The 27,131-nt window shown below is 43.7% G+C and overlaps 1 protein-coding gene across 1 annotated transcript; it reads right to left on the minus strand.

Moving 5' to 3' along the window:
- Positions 1-387: 387 nt before the first annotated feature.
- Positions 388-9,804, minus strand: LOC142309850 (uncharacterized). Its single transcript, XM_075347306.1, has 5 exons — positions 9,640-9,804; positions 7,799-7,894; positions 7,509-7,580; positions 4,481-4,537; positions 388-907 (listed from the first exon to the last, which is right to left on the minus strand). The coding sequence occupies exons 1-5, from the start codon at positions 9,797-9,799 to the stop codon at positions 531-533; spliced, it is 762 nt and encodes a 253-aa protein (XP_075203421.1). The 5' UTR covers positions 9,800-9,804; the 3' UTR covers positions 388-530.
- Between the last annotated feature and the right edge of the window lie 17,327 nt (positions 9,805-27,131).

Below are 27,131 nucleotides of genomic sequence, written 5' to 3' on the forward strand. Positions count from 1 at the left end.
AATTTCTTGCTCAAGCTGACAGTATCCAAGCCTGGTACTTTTGGTGGATTAGCGCTGTTTTCAGAGTGAATGATGAGTGGAGGAGAAGACGACGTGGGGCACAAGTGGAGGAAAAAAAGCATATTACTCTGCTGAGAAATATTCCATTGTTTCTTATAATCACTTGTGAAATTCATTAATTCAGTTTTTTTTAATTGACAGTGACATTTGTGCGTTACATTTTGAGAAATTAGAAACTCTTTCTAGAAATTATTGAACACTTGCATTCGTATTATGATTTTTTTTTGTTTAAAAAAAAATAGTAAGTGCAGGTGAAATGAACCAAAAAACAAGAAAAACAAAAAGACAATATAATTTTTTGCTTTTAGGTTTATTTAAGAATCACAGTAAAGTTTTTTCATATTCAGGACATGCATCGGTTTCTTGTAAAATGTATAACAATTTATTGAACTGTACTTTAAATACCCTCAGAGAATCGATTTACCATCATTATGATTTCTCAATGATACAGTCAAGAACATATTGTAGGTTTATAACTCACAGACTGTAAGACGTTTTTGGTTACAAGCTTTGTCATTCCACTGGCCATCAGTATACATTTCAACACAACCCTCAGTTCCTTTTCCACTGGGTTCTCCCTTTCGCCAACGTGTGTAAACTATAGGGACTCCATTCAAGTAGTTGAAAACGCCAGGAATTGGTCCCTGTTTAATTCCCATATATGCATATCTGTTATATTTTTTCAGAAATTCCAATACAGCATTGTTCTCTGCTTCATTCATGGGAGTAACAATACCTCCACCAAGCCCCTTACATGTAGAGTTTGATGTTGCAAAGTCTTCTTCTTTTCCATTGGTAGCCATCATCTTGTCACCTACTAGTTGGATTTTTCCTTCAAGTTTAAAAACTGTGTAATCAAATTAAAATTTATTAAAATCATATTCCATTTTGTCATTAAATTCACAAAATATCTATACGTTATAGGGGTTAGTAATAATATTAGTTCATACATATGAAACAAAATATAAGTGAGCATTGAAGAGCAGGAAAATGGCTTTGGTATTTTGGTTACAAGTAAATTAAGCCGCAGTACTCAAAGTCAAGCTGCAGCTGCAAAAGCGAATAGGATTTTAAGGTGCAAAAAAGGAGAGAATAAAATATATTATCTCAGTGTAAAATTACCACTATAGGCCACACCTTGCACATACAACTAGATTAATAAACAGTTGAAAGGTTTATTTTATAATGAAAGGTTAGAAAAGAAAGCCTGTTCAAATTAGAAGAAAGGTGTCTTAGCAGTGATATATACATGTATGAGTGCATCCAAAAAATGGACACAATTTTTTCTTCAAATGACCTTGCAAAGGGCCAAGGGTCAATCATGTGTGGGTAAAAAAGGTGAATTTAACATCTAAAAAGGAAAGTGCTTTTTACAATTGTAGTACTCAGACTGTGGTAAGCCATAGTGCAAGAGATAGTAGCAGAAAATACTATGTCAGTGATTAAAAAAAGACTGGAGGATAATGTTTTAAGAATAGCTTTGAGTATTACTAATAATAATGTGGTAAAAATGTATAATTGATGAAGAAAAGTTAAACTTGGACTTGTATCCTATTTAACCCATTTAACTCTGTAAGAAAGCTCACTTTGTAATTTCCAACCAATGGTATCCTAGATGTACGCGATGGGAGATAAGTAGAAGTGGCAGACCACAGTATCACATTTAAGCCATGCAGGCTGCTCACCGTAGCACTAGCATCATATCTCCTGGTGTTGTATTGAGAAATATCTCCTGGGAGATTTTCGTATTCCTTCCTGAAAGTCTTTTCATGTCATTGCCCACTTGGTCTCCAGACCAATCTTCATCTATCACTGCATGCAAGACAACAGCAGGACTCACTACTGGATAGGATAGACTTCCATTCCAACTTCCATTGCCGTCTTTCACTGCACCATAGCAAACTTGAAAGCGGTGGTGCAAGGCCAATGGCAGCTGACATTTGGCTCATAACTCAATGTCATGCAAATACATTCTGATGGAAACTGTTTGATGTCTTTGGCTCCGTACGTGACGTCTAATTTCACTTGGATTACACAAAGGATCACTGTGCCATTCTACTTCATCTGATGAGACCACATGAGTAACACCATAAAGATACAATACAATAATTCCATGAGTAGCACAAGTGTGATGCACACTTGTGCTACTCATGGAATTATTGTATTATGAGTCAAAATGAACAGCAGTTAGACCCCAGTAATGTTTTTCCAGGTAACTAACAGCTCTATTTGGTTGTGAAATCAGTGGCATTGCCATTTCTCCAAACTTCCAGGCACATGTGGCTCATGCTACCATAAGCAGCTTTCGTGGCATAATTGTGCTACCATGGTCATCCAGACTTGTCTTCCATTCAGCGCATCTAGAAAGTCATTGTCAGACAATTAGATTGGAAGCTGCCAGAAGTGGATCTTGAGAGGCAGAGCATTCCTCAAACAACCAATAATATCTTCAGAGATAGCAGCCAAGATGTGTAAGGTTGGAAACACACTTATGCATGTAAAATCGGTCCGAGTTGCATGAAAAAAACTCGGCCGATTTTAGTTCACGTTAGATCATTGTGCAATGCAACTGCACTGTGATCCTGAGATTTTTCTCATGATTGCAGTGCGTGTGCAATACGTGTTTGATGCTTATGGTATCCGTTTTTTTTCCCAGCAGCTGTCATCTGCCAATCAGCTTTGCTACATGGCCGCTGACAGCAGACACAGACAGAGCCGCATGATCAGAATGAAGTCATATGAACTTCACCAGACTTCATTGTCATCCCGCGGCTCTGTCTGTATGGCATGGCCTGATTTTTGGTCACCGGTGATGGTCTCATCGGTGACCACAAATCCCGTGAGTGATCGCAGTGAGCCGCGCGATCAGCGGTGTCGTCACTGAGGTTACCCGCGTCCACAGCAGAAGTCCTCCCGCTGAGATCTGTGGCCGCGGGTAACCTGAGTGACGTCATCGCTGATAGCGCGACTCACTTCAGTCGCTGCGGCAAGCTCACAGAGAGCGGTCGTGCTCTGTGACTGCTCTCTGTCAGCTATTGATGTAGCTGAGCTGACAGCGTCGAGGGACCTCTGTGGATTACGTCGGACATGGAGGGGTATTTGGGGACTTGAATAAAGTGGTGAAGGAGGTTTGTTTTTTTTGTTATTTATTTCAAATAAAGGATTTTTTGGTGTATGTCTTCATTTTCTTTATCTTACAGGTTAATCATGGAAGGTATCTCGGGGAGACGCCTGCCATGATTAATCTAGGACTTAGTGGCAGCTATGGGCTGCCATTAACTCCTTATTACCTCGATTGCCACCACACCAGGCCAATTCGGGATGGCCGGGTACAGTCCCGGGACAGTCGCATCTAATAAATGCGGCTATTCCGGGAGGCTGCTGGCTGATATTGTTAGGGTGGGGTGCTCCCCATAACGTGGAGCTCCCCATCCTGAGAATACCAGCCTTCAGCCGTGTGGCTTTACCCTGGCTAATATTAAAATTGGGGGGAACCGCACGCCGTTTTTTTAAAAATTTTTTATTTATTTCTTTATTTTACTGCATGATATAGACCATCCCACCGGCAGCTGTGATTGATTGCAGTGAGACAGCTGTCACTCATCGTGGGGGCGTGTCTGACTGCAACCAATCATAGGCACTGGTGGGTGGGTAAAGCAGGGATACGAGATTGAATAATGAGCGGCCAGCTTTTTAAAAAGAGGAGAAGTCACCGGAGCAGTGTGAACGCCGTGCAGCGCTGTGCTGGTGATCGGTGAGTATGAGAGGGGGGGGAAGAGGAATAGACTGACATGGACAGAGAGAGAGACCGACAGAGAGAGAATGGAGACCGAGAGGGAGAGACGGACTGACAGAGATATAGATTGACCAACATTGTGAGACCTCAATCATTTACAGTGTTTTGTGAAACAAGCGATAAATGTAATTAGAAAAACTGGGATGGTATGACATCCGTTTATTTACCCACTCCCATAGAGTTGCATTGGAGAGACTCGCGCGAGAAACTCTCCAAAACGCAGCATGCTGCGATTTTTTTCTCAGTCCGATTTGGACTGAGAAAAAAATATCAGATGGGAGATGCCTCATTGATTAACATGTGTCCGAGTGCAATGCGAGAATTTCTCGCATTGCACTACTGCGAGAAATCGCAAGTGAGAAGCCGGCCTATGTGCGGTGATTTCTCCATAAATTTGGAATGTTTTGAAAATGTTGTTTCCATTTTTTCATCATATGCATATTATTAAAATGTCTATCCTTTGATTTCCAAATGTCTGTGACATTTCCTTCTTGGTGTTGTAACTTTAATGTTGAGGATTGTATAGTAATATAGGTTTGTATTGCTTACTTATTTTAAACTGACAGTGTGTAAACTTATGGTTAACTCCGTACAAAAAAATGAATATCTTAAAAAATTGCAAACCTGCTTCCAGTCTGCTTATCCGACGATTTAGGTCTTGCAGTTCATTAGGTGAGCCTCCTGCAGCAGGGACACATAATGGTAAAATAAATATTGAATAGACAGGCATCAACTCATGTTTATTACATTAGTCAATTAATATATTCATACAAAGTGCGAAAGAAATCAGATACAAAATATAACATATACTATAAATATATCATGTTAATTAGAGCTTTTCATTTCCGTTTTATACTTATTTTTCATTTATTAAAAGTATCCTGTCATTAAATTCATTCTGCCTGAGCCACAATCAGTATGAATAAAAGCTGGGCTGCACAATTACAACCAAGTATATCTTTCTGTCAGAAGCTGGGGATTACAGTAAAGGCTGCTTTACACGCAGTGACATCGCTAGCGATCGCACCCACCTCCGTCGTTTGTGCGTCACTGGCAAATCGCTGCCCGTGACGAACAATATCGCCGGTACACGTCCCACCAACTTACCTTCCTAACAACGTCGCTGTGGCCACTGAACAAACTCTTTTTTAAGGGGGAGGTTCATGCGGCGTCACAGCGACGTCACACAGCAGGCCACTAATAGAAGCGGAGGGGCGGAGAGCAGCCGCATGAACGTCACTCCCACCTCATTGCCGGAGGACGCAGCAACACTGTTGTTCGTCATTCTCGGGGTGTCACACGTAGCGATGTGTGCTGCCTCAGGAACAACGAACAACCTGCATACCAAACGAGCAACGATTTTTTGGAAACGAACGACGTGTCAACAACCAACAATTTTGGGAACTTTTCAGATCGTTAGCGGTCGCTCGTAAGTGTCACACGCAATGATGTCACTAACGAGGCCGGATGTGCATCACGAATTCCGTGACCCCAGCGACATCTCATTAGCAATGTTGTTGCGTGTAATGGGGCCTTAAGAGAGCTGACTAATCTGGAGCAGCCATCTCCTTCCCACCATTACAGTAGATTGAAAGGTCTCAAGTATTTACCTAGGGGAAAAAAACTATCTCAACTCTACAGTATATACAGACAAAGGCAACAACTCATCATTCATTTAACAAACTACCCTGTTATTATTATATAGTAGCAGTGTATGATTTGCTTATAGCTGAATAATTGGCCCCCATAATCAATATTACTTGTAGGCCCCTGCCACCCTTTATAGCACTGCCTTTGCCCCATTAGACCCTTTGGGAACCATTTGGATGATCTTGAGTATACATATTTGCCAGGAAAATCATGTCTTCCTGACAAATCTGGTTTGTCTGTGAATTATATGATTGTAGAATGATGAGAAGTAGAATTTTATCACATTTGAAGTAAACATCAATATGGGTGCAGAATATGGGTAGATTCACAGGTGGAATGGCATCAGAATACAAAACAATTATTCACAGAAAGTCCCTTTTGGCAAGTAACAGAGAGAGATACCAAAAACCCTCCTAAAATAGAGGATGAAATACAAAAATAAAAGGGTCAAAAGCCTAAATGTTTCCTCTCCATAATTTCTATATAATGTATTAAGGGGAACCTGTCAGTAGATTTTTGCTACCTCTTCTGAGAGCACCAAATAGATCCTGAATCCAACAATATATAACTTAGATTACTGGGGGAAGATCTTCTGACACAATCAGAATTTTTTAGATTTAGCCATGTAGCAAAGCTGAGTGCTGCCCCGCTTACACTAGGCTCTTAATAGTGACTGACACCTCACTGTCAATGTACAATCACAAAAGTGGGCGTATAGGACTGCTGGGCTCGTTACCTTGTTGTCTCAGCAATATTAAGGGGTGCTTCACACACAGCGAGCTCACTGCCGAGATCGCTGCTGAGTCACGCTTTTTGTGACGCAGCAGTGACCTCATTAGCGATCTCGCTGTGTGTGACAATGAGCAGCGATCTGGCCCCTGCTGCGAGATCGCTGCTCGTTACACACAGCCCTGGTTCGTTTTCTTCAAAGCCGCTCTCCCGCTGTGACACACAGATCGCTGTGTGTGACAGCGAGAGAGCGACAAATGAAGCGAGCAGGGAGCAGGAGCCGGCATCTGACAGCTGAGGTAAGCTGTATCCAAGATAAACATCGGGTAACCAAGGTGGTTACCCGATATTTACCTTAGTTACGAGCCTCTGCAGCTCTCACGCTGCCTGTGCTGCCGGCTCTGGCTCTCTGCACATGTAGCTGCTGTACACATCGGGTTAATTAACCCGATGTGTACAGCAGCTAGGAGAGCAAGGAGCCAGCGCTAAGCAGTGTGCGCGGCTCCCTGCTCTCTGCACATGTAGCTGCATTACACATCGGGTTAATTAACCCGATGTGTACTGTAGCTATGGTAGGAGAGCAAGGAGCCAGCGCTCAGTGTGCGCGGCTCCCTGCTCCCTGCACACACAGCTGTGCGCTGGTAACTAATGTAAACATCGGGTAACCATACCCGATGTTTACCTTAGTTACCAGTCTCTGCAGCTTCCAGACGGCAGCTCCGTGCAAGCGCAGCGTCGCTTGCACGTCGCTGCTGGCTGGGGGCTGTTCACTGGTCGCTGGTGAGATCTGCCTGTTTGACAGCTCACCAGCGACCATGTAGCGATGCAGCAGCGATCCTGACCAGGTCAGATCGCTGGTCGGATCGCTGCTGCATCGCTAAGTGTGAAGGTACCCTAAGTCCTGCTTAAAATAAATAACAAATAAACAACAGATCGAACCTTGACAAGACAGGCATCCATGAATTCCCTGTGTTAACTCTTGCAGCCTGCTGTGTTCAGCTTACATAGCAGAAATATTTTGACAGATTTACTTTAAAAGGAAGCCTTCATGTACTTTTTTGGCCAAAACAGCTTCCACGTGTGATTAACCGATAATAGAACAGACTTCATGTGCTAAACGAGTTGTCAATATTAAACAATGCTTGATGAAAATGTAGTACTGCATTTATGTAATATATTCTTTTTTCTAAAACTAGCAATGTGTAAACTACTGGTAAACCGCTGTATAAAAAAACATTCAAATTAATATGTGATAGGTTAGAGATTTGCTAACCTGCTTCCAGTCTGCTTATCTGATTATTTCCGTCTTGAGGTTCATTAGGTAATCTTCCTTTACCAGGGATATCTAACAATAAAATATACATTAAATGGACAAGAATCATCTCAAGTCTTTTTATTATTCTATTACATCAATCAATTAATACACTCATACAATGTGCATCAAACATAGATACAACATATAACAATGTTCATGTATAATGTTAATACTAGTTTCACATTTTCATCATTAAGAATTTGCAATGTGATTCAAGATATCTGAATATATTAATTTATCATATTCACCTGGAAAACCAAAGGCTGGTAAACTTGACTTAGCTGCCATTATACTATTAATTCCAGGTATTGACATTGGTAGTAGTCCAAGAAATCGAAGCAGTGCTGAAAGACACATAAGGTTTCTTTAACTATTCAAAAATATTGGTCAAAACGTTTTTACTCTTAGAAAGTTTATACTTATCCCGCTGAAGTTGTACAGTAGCTTTTCTACGCTACAGGAAGACATTTAGCTTATTTCCCTAACCAGATCAATATTCTCTCCAACTAAATACACTGATCAAGTCAAGGCTTTTGGCTGCAGCCAAACATAACCCCCATCCAATTTGTAAGTATTAGAAATTAGCTAATGGCAGGTTAATTAAATTCACTTTAAATTTGACAATAATTTGGATTCACGAGAACTTCACTGTTTTGCAATTCGATTTGCTCAAATCTCCTTTTTAGAGCCTGGACAAAGTAAAAAAAAATAACCATTTCTCTTCTAACCTCAAAGCATATTAAACAGAGGGGTTAAAAAAATAAAAAAATATATATTTTGCTTGCCCCTTTCCTGGCAATACTATCCTCTTGCTTTTTTCCTCAATCTGACTCCAGTCTTCTGTGCTGTCATTAGTCATTTTGTCTTTTCTGGACCTCTGACTAGGCTCAGATTTTGCCGTGAACCTCCTCCAAATGATGCCACTCAAGGTCTAATGAGTGCTGGAGGAGCCAAAGAATGGGAAAGCCTGAAGAAAAAAGAGAAGACTAGTGCCAGAACAAAGAAATAAGCCAGTAGACTACTAGGCGATGAACTGTCGTGCTCTGGATAGGTAATAAGCAAGGTGATTATAATATTTTTTAACCCTTTGTTTATAATGCTCTAGTGTTTGAAGAGACCTCAAACCATAATAAATGGCTTTTTCCAAATGTTCAGGTCAAATTCAAATAATCTGTTAAAGTGTATTTTATCATGTTCTCTTACTTATAATAAGTACTATATTTTTCAGATTATAAGACGCACCTTTCCTCCCAAAAATTTGGGAGGAAAATGAGGGGTGCATCTTATAATCCTTAGGTAGCTTACTGGGGGATTGATGAAGAGGGGTCAAAGGAGGCAAGGGTATTGCCATGTGGTGTGCTTCTGGCGCTGTTCTGTGTGGCGCTGTTCTGTGTGTCGGGCGGCGAGGCTCCGCTCGGCACTCCTCTGTGTGGGGCTGCTCTGCTCTGTGCGTGGCTGCTCTGTATGGCAGGTGGTCATTCTGAAGCTATTGGCGGTCAGGGCTTCAAATTATGGTGCGTAGTCAGCACATGTGCAGATGGAGCTCTCAGCTCAAGCTCTCATCTGCGCATGTGCTGACTTCGGCAGCCATTATTTGAAGCACTCACCACCGACCAATGACATCTTCAGAATAGCCGGTGCCCCCCCCCCACCAGAGCAGAGCCACCCCAGACAGAGCAGAGCCACGCCACCCCACACAGAGCAGAGCCACATCACCAGTCCTGCCCAGTGCAGAGCCACATCACCAGCCCTGCACAGAGCAGAGCTGTGTCACCAACCCCGCACAGAGCAAAGCCGCGTCACTAGCCCTGTACAGAGCAGAGACGTGTCACCAGCCCCATCACAGAGCAACGCCTGCAGTGAGTATCTGGGCCCCCCTCTGTACCATTGGCAGCATTGCAATACTCCAGTACCGCTCCTGCCTCCTGTGACACCCACTCCGCTGCTGCCCCCAATCCCCGGTAAGATACAACCGAATTATAAAACGGACACCATATTTTTTGTTTACCTTTTTTTTCTTCAAATTTGGAGAAGAAAAAATCATGTGTCTTTTATGCATGACTTAATGGAAATTTTAGAATTCACATACCTGTCAGTCCAATTTTATCCATTATTCCCGATGATACACTGGGTATCTCTGCATCTACGTTTGGCAAAGGAATTGGAAGATTTTCGACTAATGGAATTTTCACAAAACAAGACACCAGGCTGACTACCAATGTGAGCATCAGGGCTCCATGACACAACATTTTTGTGGTTAGCTGAGAAAAGAAAGGCAAAAGCTTATGATTTCTATAATGAATAATATACTTTAACAAACAATGGTATTTGGTCAGATAGACTTGGAATGGATGATTCTGGGCCCCATAGCAATCTATCACAGAATTCTACAACCTTGTTTATTCTAATATTTGGTAGAAGGTTCATCAGATACCGGCAGATTTAAACAAGCTCCCATATAGCAATGTGTTTTCTTTATGCTCCTAATTTATCAAATTTAACATGCCTGAAGCAGATATTGAAGATTATAATATTAATCGTCATTACTTAGGAAAGCCCATCAATATCACTGGGAGGTCAAACTGGCAGCACTCAGAATGATCGGCTTATTATCGGCTGTGGTGCTCTGGTATTTGGCTACCTGACATAGCTGCGTACATACTGTATATCAACCACTGCGCCTGGCTTTTAAGGTCAGTGTGACTTTCTTGAATAATACTTAGGTGCAGAAAGTCGCATTACCAGACACAGCCAGTACAACATCTAAGATGCTATAACAGTTAAACATTAAAGGAGTGCAGTGCTAACCGGTGTCCCATAGCCCCTCTAATTGACTTCTCAATGGAGGTAGAGGAGTCAGATCTACACCAAACTGATATTTATTGTTAACCCCACAAAAGAACAAATATCAAAGAAAATAATTTGAAGACTTATTCACACAAGAGATAATCACATAGATGTGTTATACCAAAGTGAGTAGATTCTAAAGGTACCTACCTCTGAATAATGCAAGGGGAATGGACACTGGTCATTTTCTCTTGTTTTTATATTGTTTTGTAACACTTATTTACGCATCAGGAGGTAATATGATGTTACTTTGGCAAGCAAATGTGCACTTTACAGCTTCCTTATTATTTCTATAAGTATTATAAAATGTCTTCAATTAACTCCGATATTTCAACATTGCAAACACTAATGAATTAATAAGTATTTAAAATTACTAATCCGAATTTTCAAGTATATATACTTGTTCAGAACAATTCTAAGTGGCGTATTTCATGACAAACTTGACCAATCCATGACAAACTTGACCAATCTCATTACAAATAAGCTGAGCAGCAGCACTCAATGTCAAGCAGCAGCTGCTAAAGCAAACAAGATTTTAGGGTGTATAAAAAGAGAGATTAGATCCCGTGATCCCAACGTATTGTTACCCCTCTATAAATCACTTGTAAGGCCACATCTGGAATACGGGATCCAGTTTTGGGCTCCACATTTTAAAAAGGACATTCAGAAGTTAGAGTCAGTTCAAAGGCGGGCAACTAGACTATTACAAGGAATGGAAGGCCTCCCATATGATGACAGGTTGAAAAAGTTAGATATGTTTAGCTTAGAAAAAAGACGTCTCAGAGGAGATCTCATTTATATGTATAAATACATGTGTGGTCAATATAAAGGACTGGCACATGACTTATTTCTTCCAAAGACAGTACTAAGGACCAGGGGGCACTCACTGCGAGTGGAAGAAAAGCGATTCCAACAGCTAAATAGGAAAGGTTTCTTTACAGTTAGAGCAGTCAGACTGTGGAATGCCCTACCACAAGAGGTAGTAATGGCAGATACTATAACAGCTTTTAAAAAAGGGCTGGATGATTTCCTCAGTACACAAAACATTGTTGGTTATAAATGACTTAGTGACCAAATGTAGAACTGGTGGAGGAAGGTTGAACTAGATGGACCTAGGTCTTTTTTCAACCTAAGTAACTATGTAACTATGTAAATATGATGCAAGGATACGCTTACCATCGTTTGTTCATCTAAATGTATTTTGTAAGGACAGAACAACACAATATTATTTGAAAAGTAACTTATCTATTAATACTACTAATTAGCAAATAGGAATTTAATACTGAACTAAATGTCTTGTATGGTACAGCTATCAATAAAATAAATAGGGTATTTAAATATCTCTGCATGGAGTGGTCACCAGCTAGTATGTGTATAAGTACAGATACAGAGAGCTATTAAATGCATACAGATGATACAAGGGACCAGTTTTTGAGGAAAATTTGTAAGAGCAAAATGGGAATAGTTAGACAAGTGTAGTAAAGCAACAGGCAAGCCTAATAAAATGATTTAGTAGGATTCACTTAAAACTGTGGGTATAGGGAATTAACTGAATTGTGCTGGGAGTGCATTCCAGAGAATTGGTGCATCTCACGATGAATGTTGTAGGAGTGGGAGGTTCAGATTATTGAGGATGGTAGTTCTAGGTCATTATCGGAATGAAGGGCATGTGTAGAGAGAGGAAATGTAGCGTGGTGCAGAACTGTGGAGAGCTTTGTGGGTGAGAGGGATACATTCATATTGGACTCTGTAGCAGATTTTCAACCAGGGCAAAAACTGGCACAGGGTAGAGGCATCGGTGTAGTGGTTGGATAGGAATATTATCCTGGCTGCTGCATTCAAGATGTGTTGCAGGGACAGAGTTTTTAGTAAGATTGAGTCTGATTAGAGAGTTGCAATAGTCCAAATGAGAATAAATAAACAGTAAGGCTACATTAAGTATTTGGTGAGTTTTTTTGCCTCAGTATTTGTAAGCCAAAACAGAGTGGAACAATCAGATAAAAATTATAATAGAAATGTGGCGCCCCTGGGTGTCAGGCGCCACAGGGTATTAAACCACTTTTAAGGGGTAATATCCATCCCGGGTTAGGAGGGGGTTAACTGTCGGTACCTTCACAAAACCACACACACAAAACAATAAGGGGGTGTACTAGGGCAGACACGGTAGTTAGCCATCACGAAGCATGAGACTTCCCCAGTCGCTAGGACAACCACTGGGGGAGGGCACCACTTGGGGTAAGAAGTAGGTGCAACCATCTCACTAGAGCAATCTTTCCTGGGCACAGCTTGGGCTAACATCTAACACAGACAACGGGAGTTGAGCGTTCCTCTATCTACTTGGGCCTGTGGCTTGGACCTGGATTCTCAGCCCAAGTTTCGGATAGCAACCGAGGGACACTTCACTAGAAAGACTTTCACAGGCCAGCTATCTGGGATCGTCTGGAGCCCATCGTGGCAGAGATCGGTACTCTGGGGCAGCGTCTGAACTACCTGTGAGTAAAAGACCTAGAACTGCAGCTCCTGTCTTTGCCTCTCCTTTACCGTCGCCATCGCCCAGAGCTGCGGCACAAACGAGGACTACCACCACCCCCATCAGTCCTCAATCACCCCGCTCTGCCTGTGGGGAGCGACACCATTCCGGCTGCAACCATTACCATCAGTCCCGGAGAGTGGCACCTGCAGCGGCGGCGCTTCCCTCGCCGCAGACCACAGGTGGCGTCACAATTTTAAAAGACTTTCCTAACCGTCACTACCACCCCCATCCTCCGTCCTTCCTCCCGTACACTGCCATCCATCCCCTCCTTTACGTCTCAGGGTCAAGAAACCGGGTCAGGCCAGCCCGTGATGACGCAGAGGATCTGCACCTCCGGCCTGGCAATGTGTCGGGTGAAAACCCCCTCGATCCCTTGGTGTTACAGAAACATGGCACCACTTCTGCATTTTTAACCCACTCCTAGTTTTGGATTAGAAATAAAAACTCACAAAAAAGTGTGCACATGGCGTAAGAGTTTTGGCAGAGTCAAAAGTAAGAAAAGTTTGAATTCTGGAGATGTTTTTGAAGAGTAGGTGACATAAGGACGCCAGTAATCAGATGTAGAGAGGGGAAAGATCTGAGTCACATATAACCCCAAGACAACAGACATGCTGCTAGGGATTTAAGGTAAAAAATGGTAATATTAGGATTAGAAAGGTTAGTAGAGGGTGGAAACACAAGGAGTTCAGTTTTTGCCAAATTCAGGTTTAGATAGAGGGAAGACATGAATTTAGAGATCCGGATTCGAGCAGCCCGGCTGCTACTTACATGGGGCGGCACACCTCGAAACCTGGTATAGACAAAGAAGGGGGGGGAAGGGCACCAACCCGTGGGATCTCCAGGTATACAAAACTACGCCAATGTGAGAAAAGAGGTATACCAAACACGGGATCACCACAATTATATGTTACATAGAAATATTATTTTATTGCACAAAAAACAACACATGTCTCCCATCCGGAGTGTCGGACACACAAGGATTTGATTAAAAACACTTAAAAAATGCCCATGGCATGATAAACCAACACATTAGGAAACATTAATATCCATGTATAAATACAAAATACAGATAGCTTCTCCCTATGTACAATAAATACACCTATATTTTAAAGATGATACATTGGCCTTGTACCGTTTAGTATATATTGAGTACCACAGTTAGTCCTATTTTATCACAGACCAAAACAAGCCCACTATCTATAGCCTGTATAGGGTCCCTAGGGAACTGCCTAAGGTCATCGTGAGATGCTGTAAAAAGACTCAGTATCAATCAAAGGATCTTACACACTATCACAAACTATATAGGTCTGCCTTTGTCAGCACTAATACCAAACGGCCATTTGAACAACACTAGCGATGTGTCACACTAAGTCACAACACCCACAGTTCATAAAGAAAATAACTATGCTTTAAATGACACAATATAAAACTATGGAGTTCTGCACAATCTGCTACTTAGTCACTCAGGACAGACCAATGCCTTATGCTGGTACACAGCATTCAGCCATGCCAATCTATACTCACTGTCCGTGACACATCGCTAGGATGAAAGGAGCCATATGGATATAGGTGACATAAGGAGAGAAGTTTCCCAATGCGATGACCCCACGCGTATCGCCACCTCTAAGGGTGGCTTCCTCAGGGGAAAAAGAAGCGCTGTGTAATGCCTCCTCATGTGTCCTATTTAAGGAAGTGTATTTACACTCACCAGTGATGCAGCTGGAGTACCTCGTGCATCGGCAGCGTTCCGATGGCCGCCGCCATCTTGCTTGAGTCACGTGATGCCCAGAAGGTTCTGCCCTCAGACTCCCTCTGCGCATGCGCACACCGTCAGAGCGGACGGCTCTCATAAATCATGATCACATACCGTTAAGGCTGTAAACTATGGATATGTATTGTGTTACTATGCTCCAATATCGCAATCATTATTTACACAGATTTAGACAGCGCTAGCAAAGCCGATCGTTATCACATGACAGAGAGAGCCACCCCGATCTCATATTGCGCATGCGCCGGTTATTGATGCTTATAGCGCTACCAGACTGCGCTCATACCTGGCGCGTTACACTAAGGATACCTCCCATAAGCCCACAATATATGTGCACCCTGAATATCTACACACATGTGAGTTCATAGTATATAAGCAAAGGAGGTCAAAATCTGGTTCCTCTATACGTGCAGCTATTTCTGCACCTGTCATACGTTCACATCTTCAAGCCTGGGGTACATGATACAAGATCTCATTAACCCTTTGAGAAGTATGTTTAGAGAAAGATAGAGTACACCCTGTTCTCAAACAAAGTTTAGTTATTAGTCATTTACAAGAGGTACAAGACCGATGTATCAGACACTCTTATATTGTAGCATTGAGTAGGTACAGAGGCCTTTCCTAGTCGGTACATGGCATACCACACCAATTGCTGCATATCAGAGCCTTGAAAGCAGCTGAACCTGATAGAGTACACCCTGTTCTCAAACAAAGTTTAGTTATTAATCATTTACAAGAGGTACAAGACCAATGTATCAGACACTCTTATATTGTAGCATTGAGTAGGTACAGAGGCCTTTCCTAGTCAGTACATGGCATACCACACCAATTGCTGCATATTAGAGCCCTGTATGCAGATGAACCTGCCCTGTCATATAGCCACATCCTCAAGCATGTGGTACAAAGTACCTGATCTCATTCACACCTTAAAAAATAAATATATTCAGGAAAAGATAGAATTCTGCCCCATTTCAAAACAGATTTTATTCATATACCATCACCAAAAAGTGCAAGTACAATGTATCCTCCAACATTCTTGTATTATACAACATTGAGCATGTACCGAAGCCTTCCTACCCAGTACACAGCCCACCACACCAAATACTGCATATTGAGCCCCTAAGAAGCACATTTGTAACCCGAGCTCTAGGCTCCGTACGGGTAAGCATCACTGGATGAAATCACATCCCTATTTGGGAAAATTGATAGCGGCTCAGGGGATAAATATACAGTCGTCAAGCCTTCTACTATTCAAAGATTGATTTACATTCAGTAGTATGGTCAGAAACCATACAAATCTAATTCCAACGGTCGCAGTCCATGGAACATATGGACAAGTGTGGCGCCCCTGACCTGGTCAGGCACCACTGAGTACTGCACCCATGCTGGGGACAGTACAATACAGGTAATCCAGAAGGCTGACCGAGGTGTGACTACACAGGCGCATAGTGATCAGGTCTCACACATGTACCTTTGGGAGGACCCTGGGGATCCCAGGAGGGGGCAAAGCCTTCACCTCCACTTGAGGAGTGGAGGGGGCGAAGCCTCCATCTCCACTCAAGGGGTGTGGTAGAGAGCCTGGTTGCTAGGTGGCGTAGGCAGGCACAAAGGGAAAAGAGAAGGAGGAGAAGGAGTCTGAAGCAGAGTGTGGAGGAGTGAGGAGCATGGAAGTGGAGCTCAGACAGGAGCAGCAGTGCAAGTCCCACGAGTGAGCCGGTTTAGTGTGCAGTCCAGGAAGAGCAGGAGCAGACCCTGGAGCTGTTACAGTCTAACAGCGTCCGCGCAGTGACTACCGACGGGGGAGAACGGTCACCTGGGAGTGCTGCCCGAACACCACACACAGCTGGAGAGAGAGCAGTGTAGTGGAAAGTAAGGAGACTGTCAGGGAGTACCAGGCCCAAACGGGCGGCAGATCCCGGTGCGGGGATAGATCCACCTTTCCTTGCTAAACCTGCCGGTGTGGGGCCCTCAAAGCCCACGCCACAACACCACAAAAGCCGCAGCCACGTAGCCACAGTTAGGGCCCATAGTTCACAGGAGGCAAGCAGCTGGAGTGATCTGGTCCAGGCGACAAGCAAACGGCAAACAAACGAGGGGAGCAGTTACTTCCCTGGGTGACCCCCATAGGGACTAAAAGTCGGGGTTACCACAAACCACAGAAGGGCTAAGGAAGGCGAGTCGGTAGCCACCCTCATCAGTCAGCCTGAAGGACACCTGGTTCCAGCCTGGTTCATCCCAGCTACGCCCGGGCTACTCACCCTGCCATCAACTGTGAGTAAAAACCCTGAAAGACATTCTGCTTGTGTGGAGTTGTTCTGCGCCTTGTGGTTCTACACTTCTACACAGGGCCCTGGGGCTTGCCTCACTCTCAGGAGGCTATTACAACTGACTGCACCCACCATCAGCCCCAGGCGTCCCTTAATCTGCAGTGGCGGTCCCCACTGACCGCAATTCTGAGAGTGGCGTCACGACAATCCTAAAAGAAGATCTCCTACCTGTGACAAGATCCAGCTACGTGGAGTCCCTGAAGGTAATGCACCGACACAACACTGGAGGGGCTTCACACAAGGAAGTACTGCACCTCGAAACCTGGTGTCACGAACAGTATACTTACCCATCCACTTATCTGGAGGAAGTGTGCCTTGTTTTCTTGGTCTGTAAACGGTGCTCCGTTTCAAAATTTTCAGTTGCCGCCATCTTGTCTTGCCAGTCCCTCACACCAGAAAGACTGTCACGCCCCCTTCATCTCCAGAAAGAGCGCAAATTTCAGCCCTGCCCTCTGTCCAGCAAGCGGAGGCGGAACACAGTGACCTCTGACGTAGGACTTTGAAAAGGATTGTGGATGCCGCGAGAGTTGGGCTGAGGAAAAACCAAGGGGGGAAGCCGGAAACTAGATGCCAGCGTCCATCGTGGAGAGCGTCAGCACCATCGGGCTCACTCTGGTCGCACGAGCGGCGCCCGCAGTGAGCCAGTGAGGATGAGACATTGGCGCACTACAAGGCACAGCGCTGCCGCTTCCAGGATGCAAGCGGAAAACCGGAGAAAGATGGAGGCTAGACCAGAAGCACTCACATCACCTTACCCGCTCGGGAAGGATTAAGTCCTTTCCACCGTTGCCCAGATTATCCATTTGTTTAAGTGACTGCTTACCACCCTTGTTGAACCTCCCCATGTTCCCCGGGAGAGGCCATCCGGAATTCCAGGTGGAAGGTGGTAGAGGCCCGTTGTTCTTGTTGAACCCCTCTGGTGGGAGCCAGATGGGGCCATCAGGGTTGTGAATGGTGTGTGACATATCGGTGTCACTGGTGACCCTAGGTGGAGGACGATGGTCAGTTAACCCGTTGGTGTCTGATGTGCAACATGTAAAGTAACTGTTTTGGTAGCGGAACTCGGCTACCTCTTTTGCCCTGTTATGCCCCACCAGGGCTGTAGCACAACATCGAGTGGACTGTCGGAGGAGATGCCTGTGGTGAAGATGGCCGAGGTCCAGTCACCATGAGGACCAGTGACCTGTTTGTTGCTGTGGACTGGTGGGAGGTGGGCTGTGGGTGCGATAATGTTTAACACTTTAAATTTTGAGCAAATGTACCTCCCGATGTGGGAAGATGCATGCTTGTAATGTTTTAACTTTTCTTTCCCGTTTAAAAAAAAAATAAACGCTGGTAGCTGGCCAGCCCGAGGACAGGCTGTGGTTAACAAAGGGGGAGTGTGCCGCCCTGGCGAAAACAGGGTGTCACAGAGGTCTGCATCCATCTTTTTGGTGCAGATCTCACTCTTCCTTGGGGAGTTTCCAACACAGTTACACACAACACCAGTGGGCGGAGCAAAGAGGTCTGAAGTGACTGGGAGGGAACTATATAGGGAATTCTCAGTTTGCAGTGGTCAGTGAAAGGAGCTCCTGTATGGAGCTTTGGGAGTGGGTCAGTAAGCATCTCAGGAATAGGCCAGCCGCTTGCTGGGAACCCGAAGTGGACCGGGACAGGGTAGTGGCCATCCGGTGCCGACTGTCGGGACCCGGTCCGGACCCGTGCATGGAGCAGACACTGACACAGACATCAGGCAGGAGAAGAGCACCTGTATTACACCCCTGGGTGAGGGGCCCTCCTCACAGCATCCGAGGGCACCAGTTACCAGCAATTTGGTTAATTCCTGGACTCGTGTCAGTTATTGCCTGATATCTTGAGTACTCCTGCACCACCTGGTCCAAACCGTGGACTGCACCCGTCACTCCCAATCCTGGACACTAAGCCCCAGGGCATCCACCCCTACCCATGGAGGGGTTAACATCCAGCTGCCATCCCAATATCCCCGGGTGCTCCCCAACGGCAGCGGTGGTACACCATATTACCACACACCTTGGGTGGCGTTACGAAATATCTACAGCAATCCGCGTACACATACGTCCTCTTTTTATTTGAGTGTCCGCGCGACCTCCGGGTCTGGAAATCCCTCGAGCCACTGCGGATCCGGATCCGAGCAGCCCGGCTGCTACTGATGTGGGGGAGGCACAATTATACATTGACAGTGAGGTGTCAATTAGAGGAGTGGGCATGCCGGACTGCTGTGAGCATGACATTGTACTCTGAGCAATGATAAGTCCTGCCATTTCCTGCTGCTTAAACAAGCATTCCAGGAAAACAACAGATCGCGACTTGATAAGATGGTGAAAGATTCCCTTTAATAGATATTTTACTGTGTTACGGCTAGAGATGAGCCACGCCCCTGGAGTTCGAGTTCGGTTCGTCGAACGGTGCCCTGTTCGACGAGCCGTTCGACGAGCCATTCGACGAACCACTTGAACCCTATTGAAAACAATGGGAGGCAATCACAAACACATAAAAACACATTATAAATGTACACATACAGTTAATAAAAATTGCCATAACACTTACGGGTGCAAGCGATGCGTCCTGCACTCTGTCTCCCGCCGCTTTTCCATCGGTAATCGCTGCATCCTCCCGGTAACCAGTAGTGATGCAGGACCTATCTTGACGTCAAAATAGCCATGTGACCAGTCACGTGTCTATTATCTCATTGGCTACAGACTGGTCACATGGCTTTGACGTCATGCTAGGTCCTGTCATTGCACTCTCCGGTACACGGTGCACGTTTGTACTGGCGACATGCTCTGGCACACGGTCGACTCCCCGTTCTGCTTCCCCGTTCAATTATTGACGGGCTGACACAGCCAGTAAATAACGGAGATCACTGTTGCCATAGCAACGCGCCTGTTAGTGGTGACATCACCACTAACAGCCGCAGCGGCACCGGGAATCATGTGATCGGAGCACCGTTGCTAGGGCAACCCGTCTGTCAGCGGTGACGGTAACGCTAACAGCCAGCAGCACTGATCACTCACGGAGTGAAAAACCTGCACGGGGAGCAGCGTCTTCACCCATGCAGTGCTGCTGATGGAGCAGAGCTGCATGTGTTGAAGGAAAAAGAAGACAGAAGACCATGGATCGTGGAGGGATAAGAGGGAGTAATAAACATGGAGTCTCTAATGTGTCTGTGTATTTATTTCTATTAATGTATTTTTTCTCTGTGTGGTGTCTTTTTTTAACCTTTTATTGGAGATTCTTAATGGCCGGGTCAAACTTGCCTGACATTAAGAATCTCTGGCTTAATACTAGCTAGCAAAACAAAGCTAGTATTAACTCATTATTACCCAGCAAGCCACCTGGCTTCAGGGCTGCTGGAAGAGTTGGATACAGCGCCAGATGATGGCGCTTCAATGAGAGCGTCATTTTCTGGGGCGGCTGCGGACTGCAATTCGCAGCAAAGAGGCCCAGAAAACCTCAGGCTAACCTGTGCTGCGGATTCCAATCCCCAGCTGCCTAGTTGTACCCGTCTGGACACAAAAATGGGGCGAAGCCCAAGTGTTATTTTTTTTAATCATTTCATGAAATTCATGAAATAATTAAAAAAAGGCCTTCCCTATATTTTTAGTTCCCAGCCGGGTACAAATAGGCAGCTGGGGATTGGGGGCAGCTTTACCTGCCTGCTGTACCTGGCTAGCATAAAAAAATATGGCGAAGCACACGTCATTTTTTTGTAGTTTTTTTGGCAAAAAAAATAAAAAATGCTTCCCTGAATTTTCCATTGCCAGTGAAGGTAACACCAAGCAGTGGGGGTTGGCAGCCAGTAGCTGTTGGATTACCCTTAGCTAGCAATACAAAAATTGCAGCGGGAGCCCATATATTTTTTTTAATTATTTATTTAAATAAATAAAAAAAGGGCTTCCCTGTATTTTGATTGCCTGACATCACAGTGCTGTAAAAATAAATCTTTTAAAAAAAGACGTAGCGCTCCGCGGTATTTTTGATTCTCAGCGCAGATTGCCACCCCCATCTGCCTGGCGTTACCTTAGCTGGCAATCAAAATACAGGGAACCCCATTATTTTTTTTTATTTAAAAAAATAGTTAAAAAAAATGACATTGGGTCCCCCCATTTTTGATAGCCAGCTAGGGTAAAGCAGACGGCTGTAGCCTGAAAACCACAGTTGGCAGCTTTACCGTGGTTGGGGATCCAATTTGGAGGTCACCCCAGGCTCTTTTTTTATAATTATTTTATAAATATTAAAAATTACAAAAAAAAAAACAAATTGGATCACCAGCCAAGGTAAAGCGAACAGCTGTGGTCTGGTATTCTCAGTGTGGGAAGGTCCATAGTTATTGGCCCTTCATAGCCTAAAAATAGCAGGCCGCAGACGCCCCAGAAGTGGCGCATCCACTAGATGCGCCAATCCTGGCGCTTCACCCCAGCTCATCCCGTGCCCTGGTGCAGTGGCAAACGGGGTAATAAATAGGGTTGATACTAGCTGTAAGGTCACCTGACATCAAGCCCAGCAGTTTGTGATGTCATGACGTCTATCACATACCCGACATCACAAACCATCAGTACTAACAAAACAAATAGACAAAAAAAAATGTATTTGAAAAAACACTCCCCAAAACATTCCCTCTTTCACCAATTTATTTTAAGGAAAAAAATAAGGGGGTCCCACGATGACTCTGGACCGTCTAGAATATGGGGGGACACGCTCAGGGAACGTATCCCACATTTTCTAGGAGTGCAGACCCTCCATGTGAGGTGTGTGGGTGCAATGAATCTGCACCCATTCTCCCTGGGTCCACAGCAGCAGAGTCCATGTCGTAAGTGTTGCTACCAAAACTGCAATGCCCTGCTCATGAGGTAAGGGCATACCTAATCAGGAGAACTATTCTACATTTCCAAATATTGGTATTTGCTGATATTATTGCTATTCCACCTACTATATATTGGGAATAGGATCTTGGAGATGGAATACCCCTTTAAATCCAGTTATCCAGCTGAATGAATACTAAACAACAGAGCTTGCTATTTAGACATGTTTTCTTGTGGCGTATAACGGACTCTCATGTTTGGTAGTCATTCTGCAGGGCAACTATAAAATCAAATACCTCCATTTGGAAATGTAGTATAGCTCTCCTGATCAACTATGTGACTTACCTCATGAGCAGGGCATTGCAGTAGCTTACAGATGCATGATTACTACCACTCACTGTGTCTGAACACAGGAAGCTGAGCTGACAGCCGCTCTGTGCATGCGGCAGCGTCTATTGTGAAGGAGGGGGCCACGGGGGATCAACGCTGCACAGGTACCGTGGGACACCGGGGAACACCGGTGGGGTTATAGGGGGTGACCTGGCAGGGCATGGGGAGGAGTTTTCTGTCACATGTGTCAGGGCATATGCGACAGAAATCAGAGGAGTAGGGTGAATGCGGCCGGCGCGCTGCTGTGCGCGTGGCCATCTTGGATTTCCGGGAGGTGGTCGGGGGTGGCTCTTTGGCGACACCGGGGGACCAGAGGGGACCAGAGGGGACCGGGGAGGAGATTTATCTCCCATCTGACATGTTTGATCATGCCAGATGGGAGATAAATCACTGGGGAACAATTTAAAAAAAAATTTCTGTTGAGTTAGGTTTTTGAGCTGATTTATACTAAAATTGGCATGCTGATTCCAAAAATGTAGTCAGTTTTTTTCTATCACGTCAAGTTTTTCCTCCTCATATTACCTGCCATAGAAGCACAATTGCACTGATTTCTGTAATATCTTGTTATCTGAGTACAATTCGACTCATATAGAGCTACGTGGCAACTTGTAAGAGTAGTCACAACTGAGACAGTGTGGTGAGAGGTCTGTGCAGCTCCCAATACGTCATAATTATCAATATCTTTACACTAAAAATGTATCATAGTAGGAATAAATAGGATTTGTGATAGCTTTCCTCTTTACATTGAGTGCTTAGTTGTAATTTATATATCTTTTATGTTTTTTTTCTTTGTTAGTTTTCAAAGCTTGTAACTTTCCATCTCAGTGTTTTATTTACTTTTGTACATATTTCCTTTGTTTCAGATCATGTCTGCTCCTTCTTCCTCTCGTCGTAAATGCCTAAACAACCCTGACTCCTTCTGCTATATTTGTGGTGTTTTCACTATTTCAGTTCAAAGGGCAAACATCAGTGCATTTGTCAAACAAGCATATTTTGCATATTTTAAAGTAAAACTCGGTGATCAAGATAAGCCATGGGCCCCTCACATAGTGTGCAAGCAGTGTGTCGAGAGTTTACGGATGTGGACCAAAGGAACACGTGAAAAGTTGGCATTTGGAATCCCCATGCCGTGGAGAGAGCAAAAAAGTCATTCCACAGACTGTTACTTCTGTTTAGTGAAAACATCAGAATTTAACAGGAAAAATAAAAGTAAAATAGAATATCCAAATCTACCGTCAGCTATCAGACCAATGCCTCATTTAGCTGAAATTCCAGTGCCAGTTTTCGAACAGCTACCATCTCTAGAAGTTCTGAGTGATGTTGACGAACACAGTGACAGCAATGATGCAGAATTTGAAATTCACAAGGATTCAGTTTGTAAGGGATTTGATCAGCACGAGTTAAATGATTTAGCACGTGAATTGGGCTTATCAAAAAAAGCTTCAGAATTACTAGCATCAAGGCTGAATGAGAAACAGTTACTTGAACAAGGAGCGAAGGTATCATACTTTCGTACTAGAGAAAGTACATTTTTGCAGTACTTTCGGTGTGACAGCGGTTTAGCAGAGTGAAGGCAGATAGCCAAAACTTACATGACTGAGGCAGTGATAGATCCAGGAAAGGGTTAAGGAGTAAGGGATGGGTTTTTACCTAAGGAATGTGGTGGGGGTCAGCGAGCAAGAGGATGGGGGCAGGGGTCATATAAGGAATAGGTCCCATGTTAAGGAGTCATTCCTTTGTTCTGGACTCCAAGACTGAACCAGCAGTTGTATTAATAATAAAGGGAAAAGTATCAATATCAGGATTTAGCAACACTGTCAATATTCTAACAATGTTATTGGTATTCAACATCATCAGTATTTTATCAACATTAATAGTATTGTATCAATATTAATAGTATTGTATCAATGTTATCAGTAATGTATCCAAATTGTCAATGTTATATCAACATATTAATATTGTATAAAATTTTAATATTGTATGTTACAGCAGCATTTGGCGGCGGGATGTGGTTGTTTAAACCCCCTCTTTGTTGGTTGGAGAATTATGTGTTTAATGGGGTCCCTGGGCCAGAGCTCAGTGGACAGTGGAATATGGGTCCCTGGGGAGGAGCTCAGTGGACAGTGGAATAGATGGGTCCCTGGGGAGGAGCTCAGCGGACACAAGGAAAAATGATCAAGGGGTATATCCAGATTCCCCCTTTGAGCTAGGTGTTCACGGCGGAGGGGGATATGGGGCTGGGACTTATAACAACCACATCTCTGGGCCGATAATCTTGTTTTTTCTTGTTGATGTTTTCTTATAAAATAAAGGGCTGCTGTGGCCAAAAATTTTAATCCATGTCACGCAGTGCGTGGTGTCATATTTTATTAGGTTACCAGGAGCGCAATTCACTAATCCATCAGTCATGTGTTTGCCATAATATTCCTGGTTTACTACAAGAATTAGGGCTTTCAATGTACAACCAAATGAATGGCGACTGTTTATTGATAGCTCAAAGCGGAGTCTTAAGTGTGTCCTTCTACACAATGGCAATTTATTTGGTGCAGTCCCTATTGGGCATTCTGTCTCTCTTCGTGAAGAACATAGAGATGTAAAGAGAGTTATTGAGTTATTGAAATATGACACACACAATTGGATCATCTGTGTTGACCTTAAAATGGTTTGCTTCCTCCTTGGTCAGCAATGTGGGTACACAAAGTATCCCTGCTTTCTCTGTATGTGGGATAGAAGAGCTCGAGAAAAGCATTGGGTTGAGTTGAATTTGCTCCAAGATCTGGTCTTAAACCTGGAGATCCTAACATTCTACATCAGCCACTTGTTGACAGGAAGAATATACTATTCCCACCTCTGCACATAAAACTAGGTCTCATGAAGCAATTTGTAAAAGCATTGCCAACTGACGGCGACTGTTTTAAGTACATCATGTTGGCACTTCCTGGACTGTCCATTGAAAAAATCAAGGCTGGTGTGTTTGATGGTCCACAAATTCGACAGCTCATCAAAGATGAACATTTCACCGGGACTATGTCAGATCTTGAGAAGAATGCTGATTTATCATTCAAAGACATCGTCAAGAACTTTCTTGGAAATACATGTGCAAGTAATTGCAAAGAAATTGTTCAGAAACTATTGGAGAGCTACAAAGTGCTTGGTTGCAACATAAGTATTAAACTACATTTTCTGCATTGCCATCTTGCCAACTTTCCGGAAAATCTTGGTGCTGTTAGCGATGAGCAAGGTGAATGATTTCACCAAGATTTGAAGGTTATGGAAGATCGTTACCAGGGTAGATGGGATGTACATATGATGGCTGACTATTGCTGGAGCATCAAACGTGATTGTCCTCAAGTTAAACACTCCAGAAAAAGCTATAAATGTACATTTTTACCTTAGATACTTGCATGTATATATATATATATATATATATATATATATATATCCTTTGTAAAAAACATGATAGTGTTAAAAAAACATATTTGCCATGCCTATTTCTTATATATTTCATTTTTTGTTCATATTTGTACTATTTAAAAAAAAACCACTTTTTAGGTACAGTAGTTTACATATTTTTGAGAAGACAAAAATCCTATAGTTCAAAAATTTGACGTGATAGAGAAAAACTGAGATAATTTCTGGATTCAGCATCCAAAAATTAATAAAGAACAGTTTTCTGACCTAACTCCTAAAAAATTGCGTTCCCCAGTGATTTATTACCGGCGCTGTCATTTACTGTAACGTGATCATCGGTATACGGTGTATACCGATGATCACGTGAGCGGGGACTAGAAAAACCGGCCTGAATTCTGATATCTAGGGTCTCAGCTACCCCCTGAAATCCCAGAGATTTTCCGACCCTGGGAGGCGCTATTCACTTATTTCTGCCTGCTGTTTATAAACGGCAGATCAGAATAAGGCTTCATTCACACGAGCGATCCGTTTTTGCGGTCCGCAAAAAACGGTCCGTTTTTTTTCAACGGTGCATCTGTGTGGCATCCGTTTCCGTTCCGTAGACGGTCCGTATGTCACCCATTTGTCATTCGTGTGCCTTCCGTTTTTTTTTGCGTACTGCAAAAAAACTGAAGGAGGGAAAATATATAAATTTACCCAGGATCCATAGCTTAAACCTACATGAGGCGGTCAAATGTTCACTCCAGTGCCATTTTCTACTGCTTTTCACAGCATAGAGCGCTCTGGTGATTTTCTTGCGCTTGTATACTTCATATCAGTCTTTTCTGTCATAATGGCAGAAAGACACATAATGTCCCACTCTCCTACATTTTGTAATTTTGCACCCTTTGGTGCCTTTCATGTGGCACTAAGGGGTGCTTAGCCTTGTATTTAGCAAAAAAAAAAAATAAAAAAAAATGACGTGGGTTGCCCCTATTTTTGATAGCCAGCTAGGGTAAAGCAGACGGCTGCAGCCTGCAGACGACAGCTGGCAGCTTCACCTTGGCTGGTAATCCAAAACTGAGGGCACCCCACGCTGCTATTTTAAATTAAATAAATAATTAAAAAAAACCACGTGGGGGTCCCAGCAAAATTGGATCACCAGCCAAGGTAAAGCGGACAGCTTGGGTCTGATAGTCTCAGACTAGGTAGGTCCATGGTTATTGGACTCTCCCCGGCCTAAAAATAGCAGGCCGCAGCCGCCCCAGAAGTGGCGCATCCATTAGATGCGCCAATCCTGGTGCTTCACCCCAGCTTATCCCGTTGCCCTGGTGCGGTGGCAAACGGGGTAATATATGGGGTTAATACCAGATGTGTAATGTCACCTGGCATCAAGCCCTGGGGTTCGTGAGGTCAGGCGTCTATCAGATACCCGACATCACCAACCCAGTCAGTAATAAAAGAAAAATAGACAACAAACACATTTTTATTTGAAAAAACACTCCC

Source organism: Anomaloglossus baeobatrachus, chromosome 5 (assembly GCF_048569485.1).
Source record: "Anomaloglossus baeobatrachus isolate aAnoBae1 chromosome 5, aAnoBae1.hap1, whole genome shotgun sequence".
Taxonomy (NCBI): domain Eukaryota; kingdom Metazoa; phylum Chordata; class Amphibia; order Anura; family Aromobatidae; genus Anomaloglossus; species Anomaloglossus baeobatrachus.

Coding starts and splice junctions, on each gene's coding strand:
- LOC142309850 (XM_075347306.1), bottom strand. CDS start 9,799: ATGTTGTGTCATGGAGCCCTGATGCTCACATTGGTAGTCAGCCTGGTG. Junction 7,895..9,639: donor GGATAAAATTGGACTGACAG/GTATGTGAATTC, acceptor TGTGTCTTTCAG/CACTGCTTCGATTTCTTGGA. Junction 7,581..7,798: donor ACCAGCCTTTGGTTTTCCAG/GTGAATATGATA, acceptor TTTTATTGTTAG/ATATCCCTGGTAAAGGAAGA.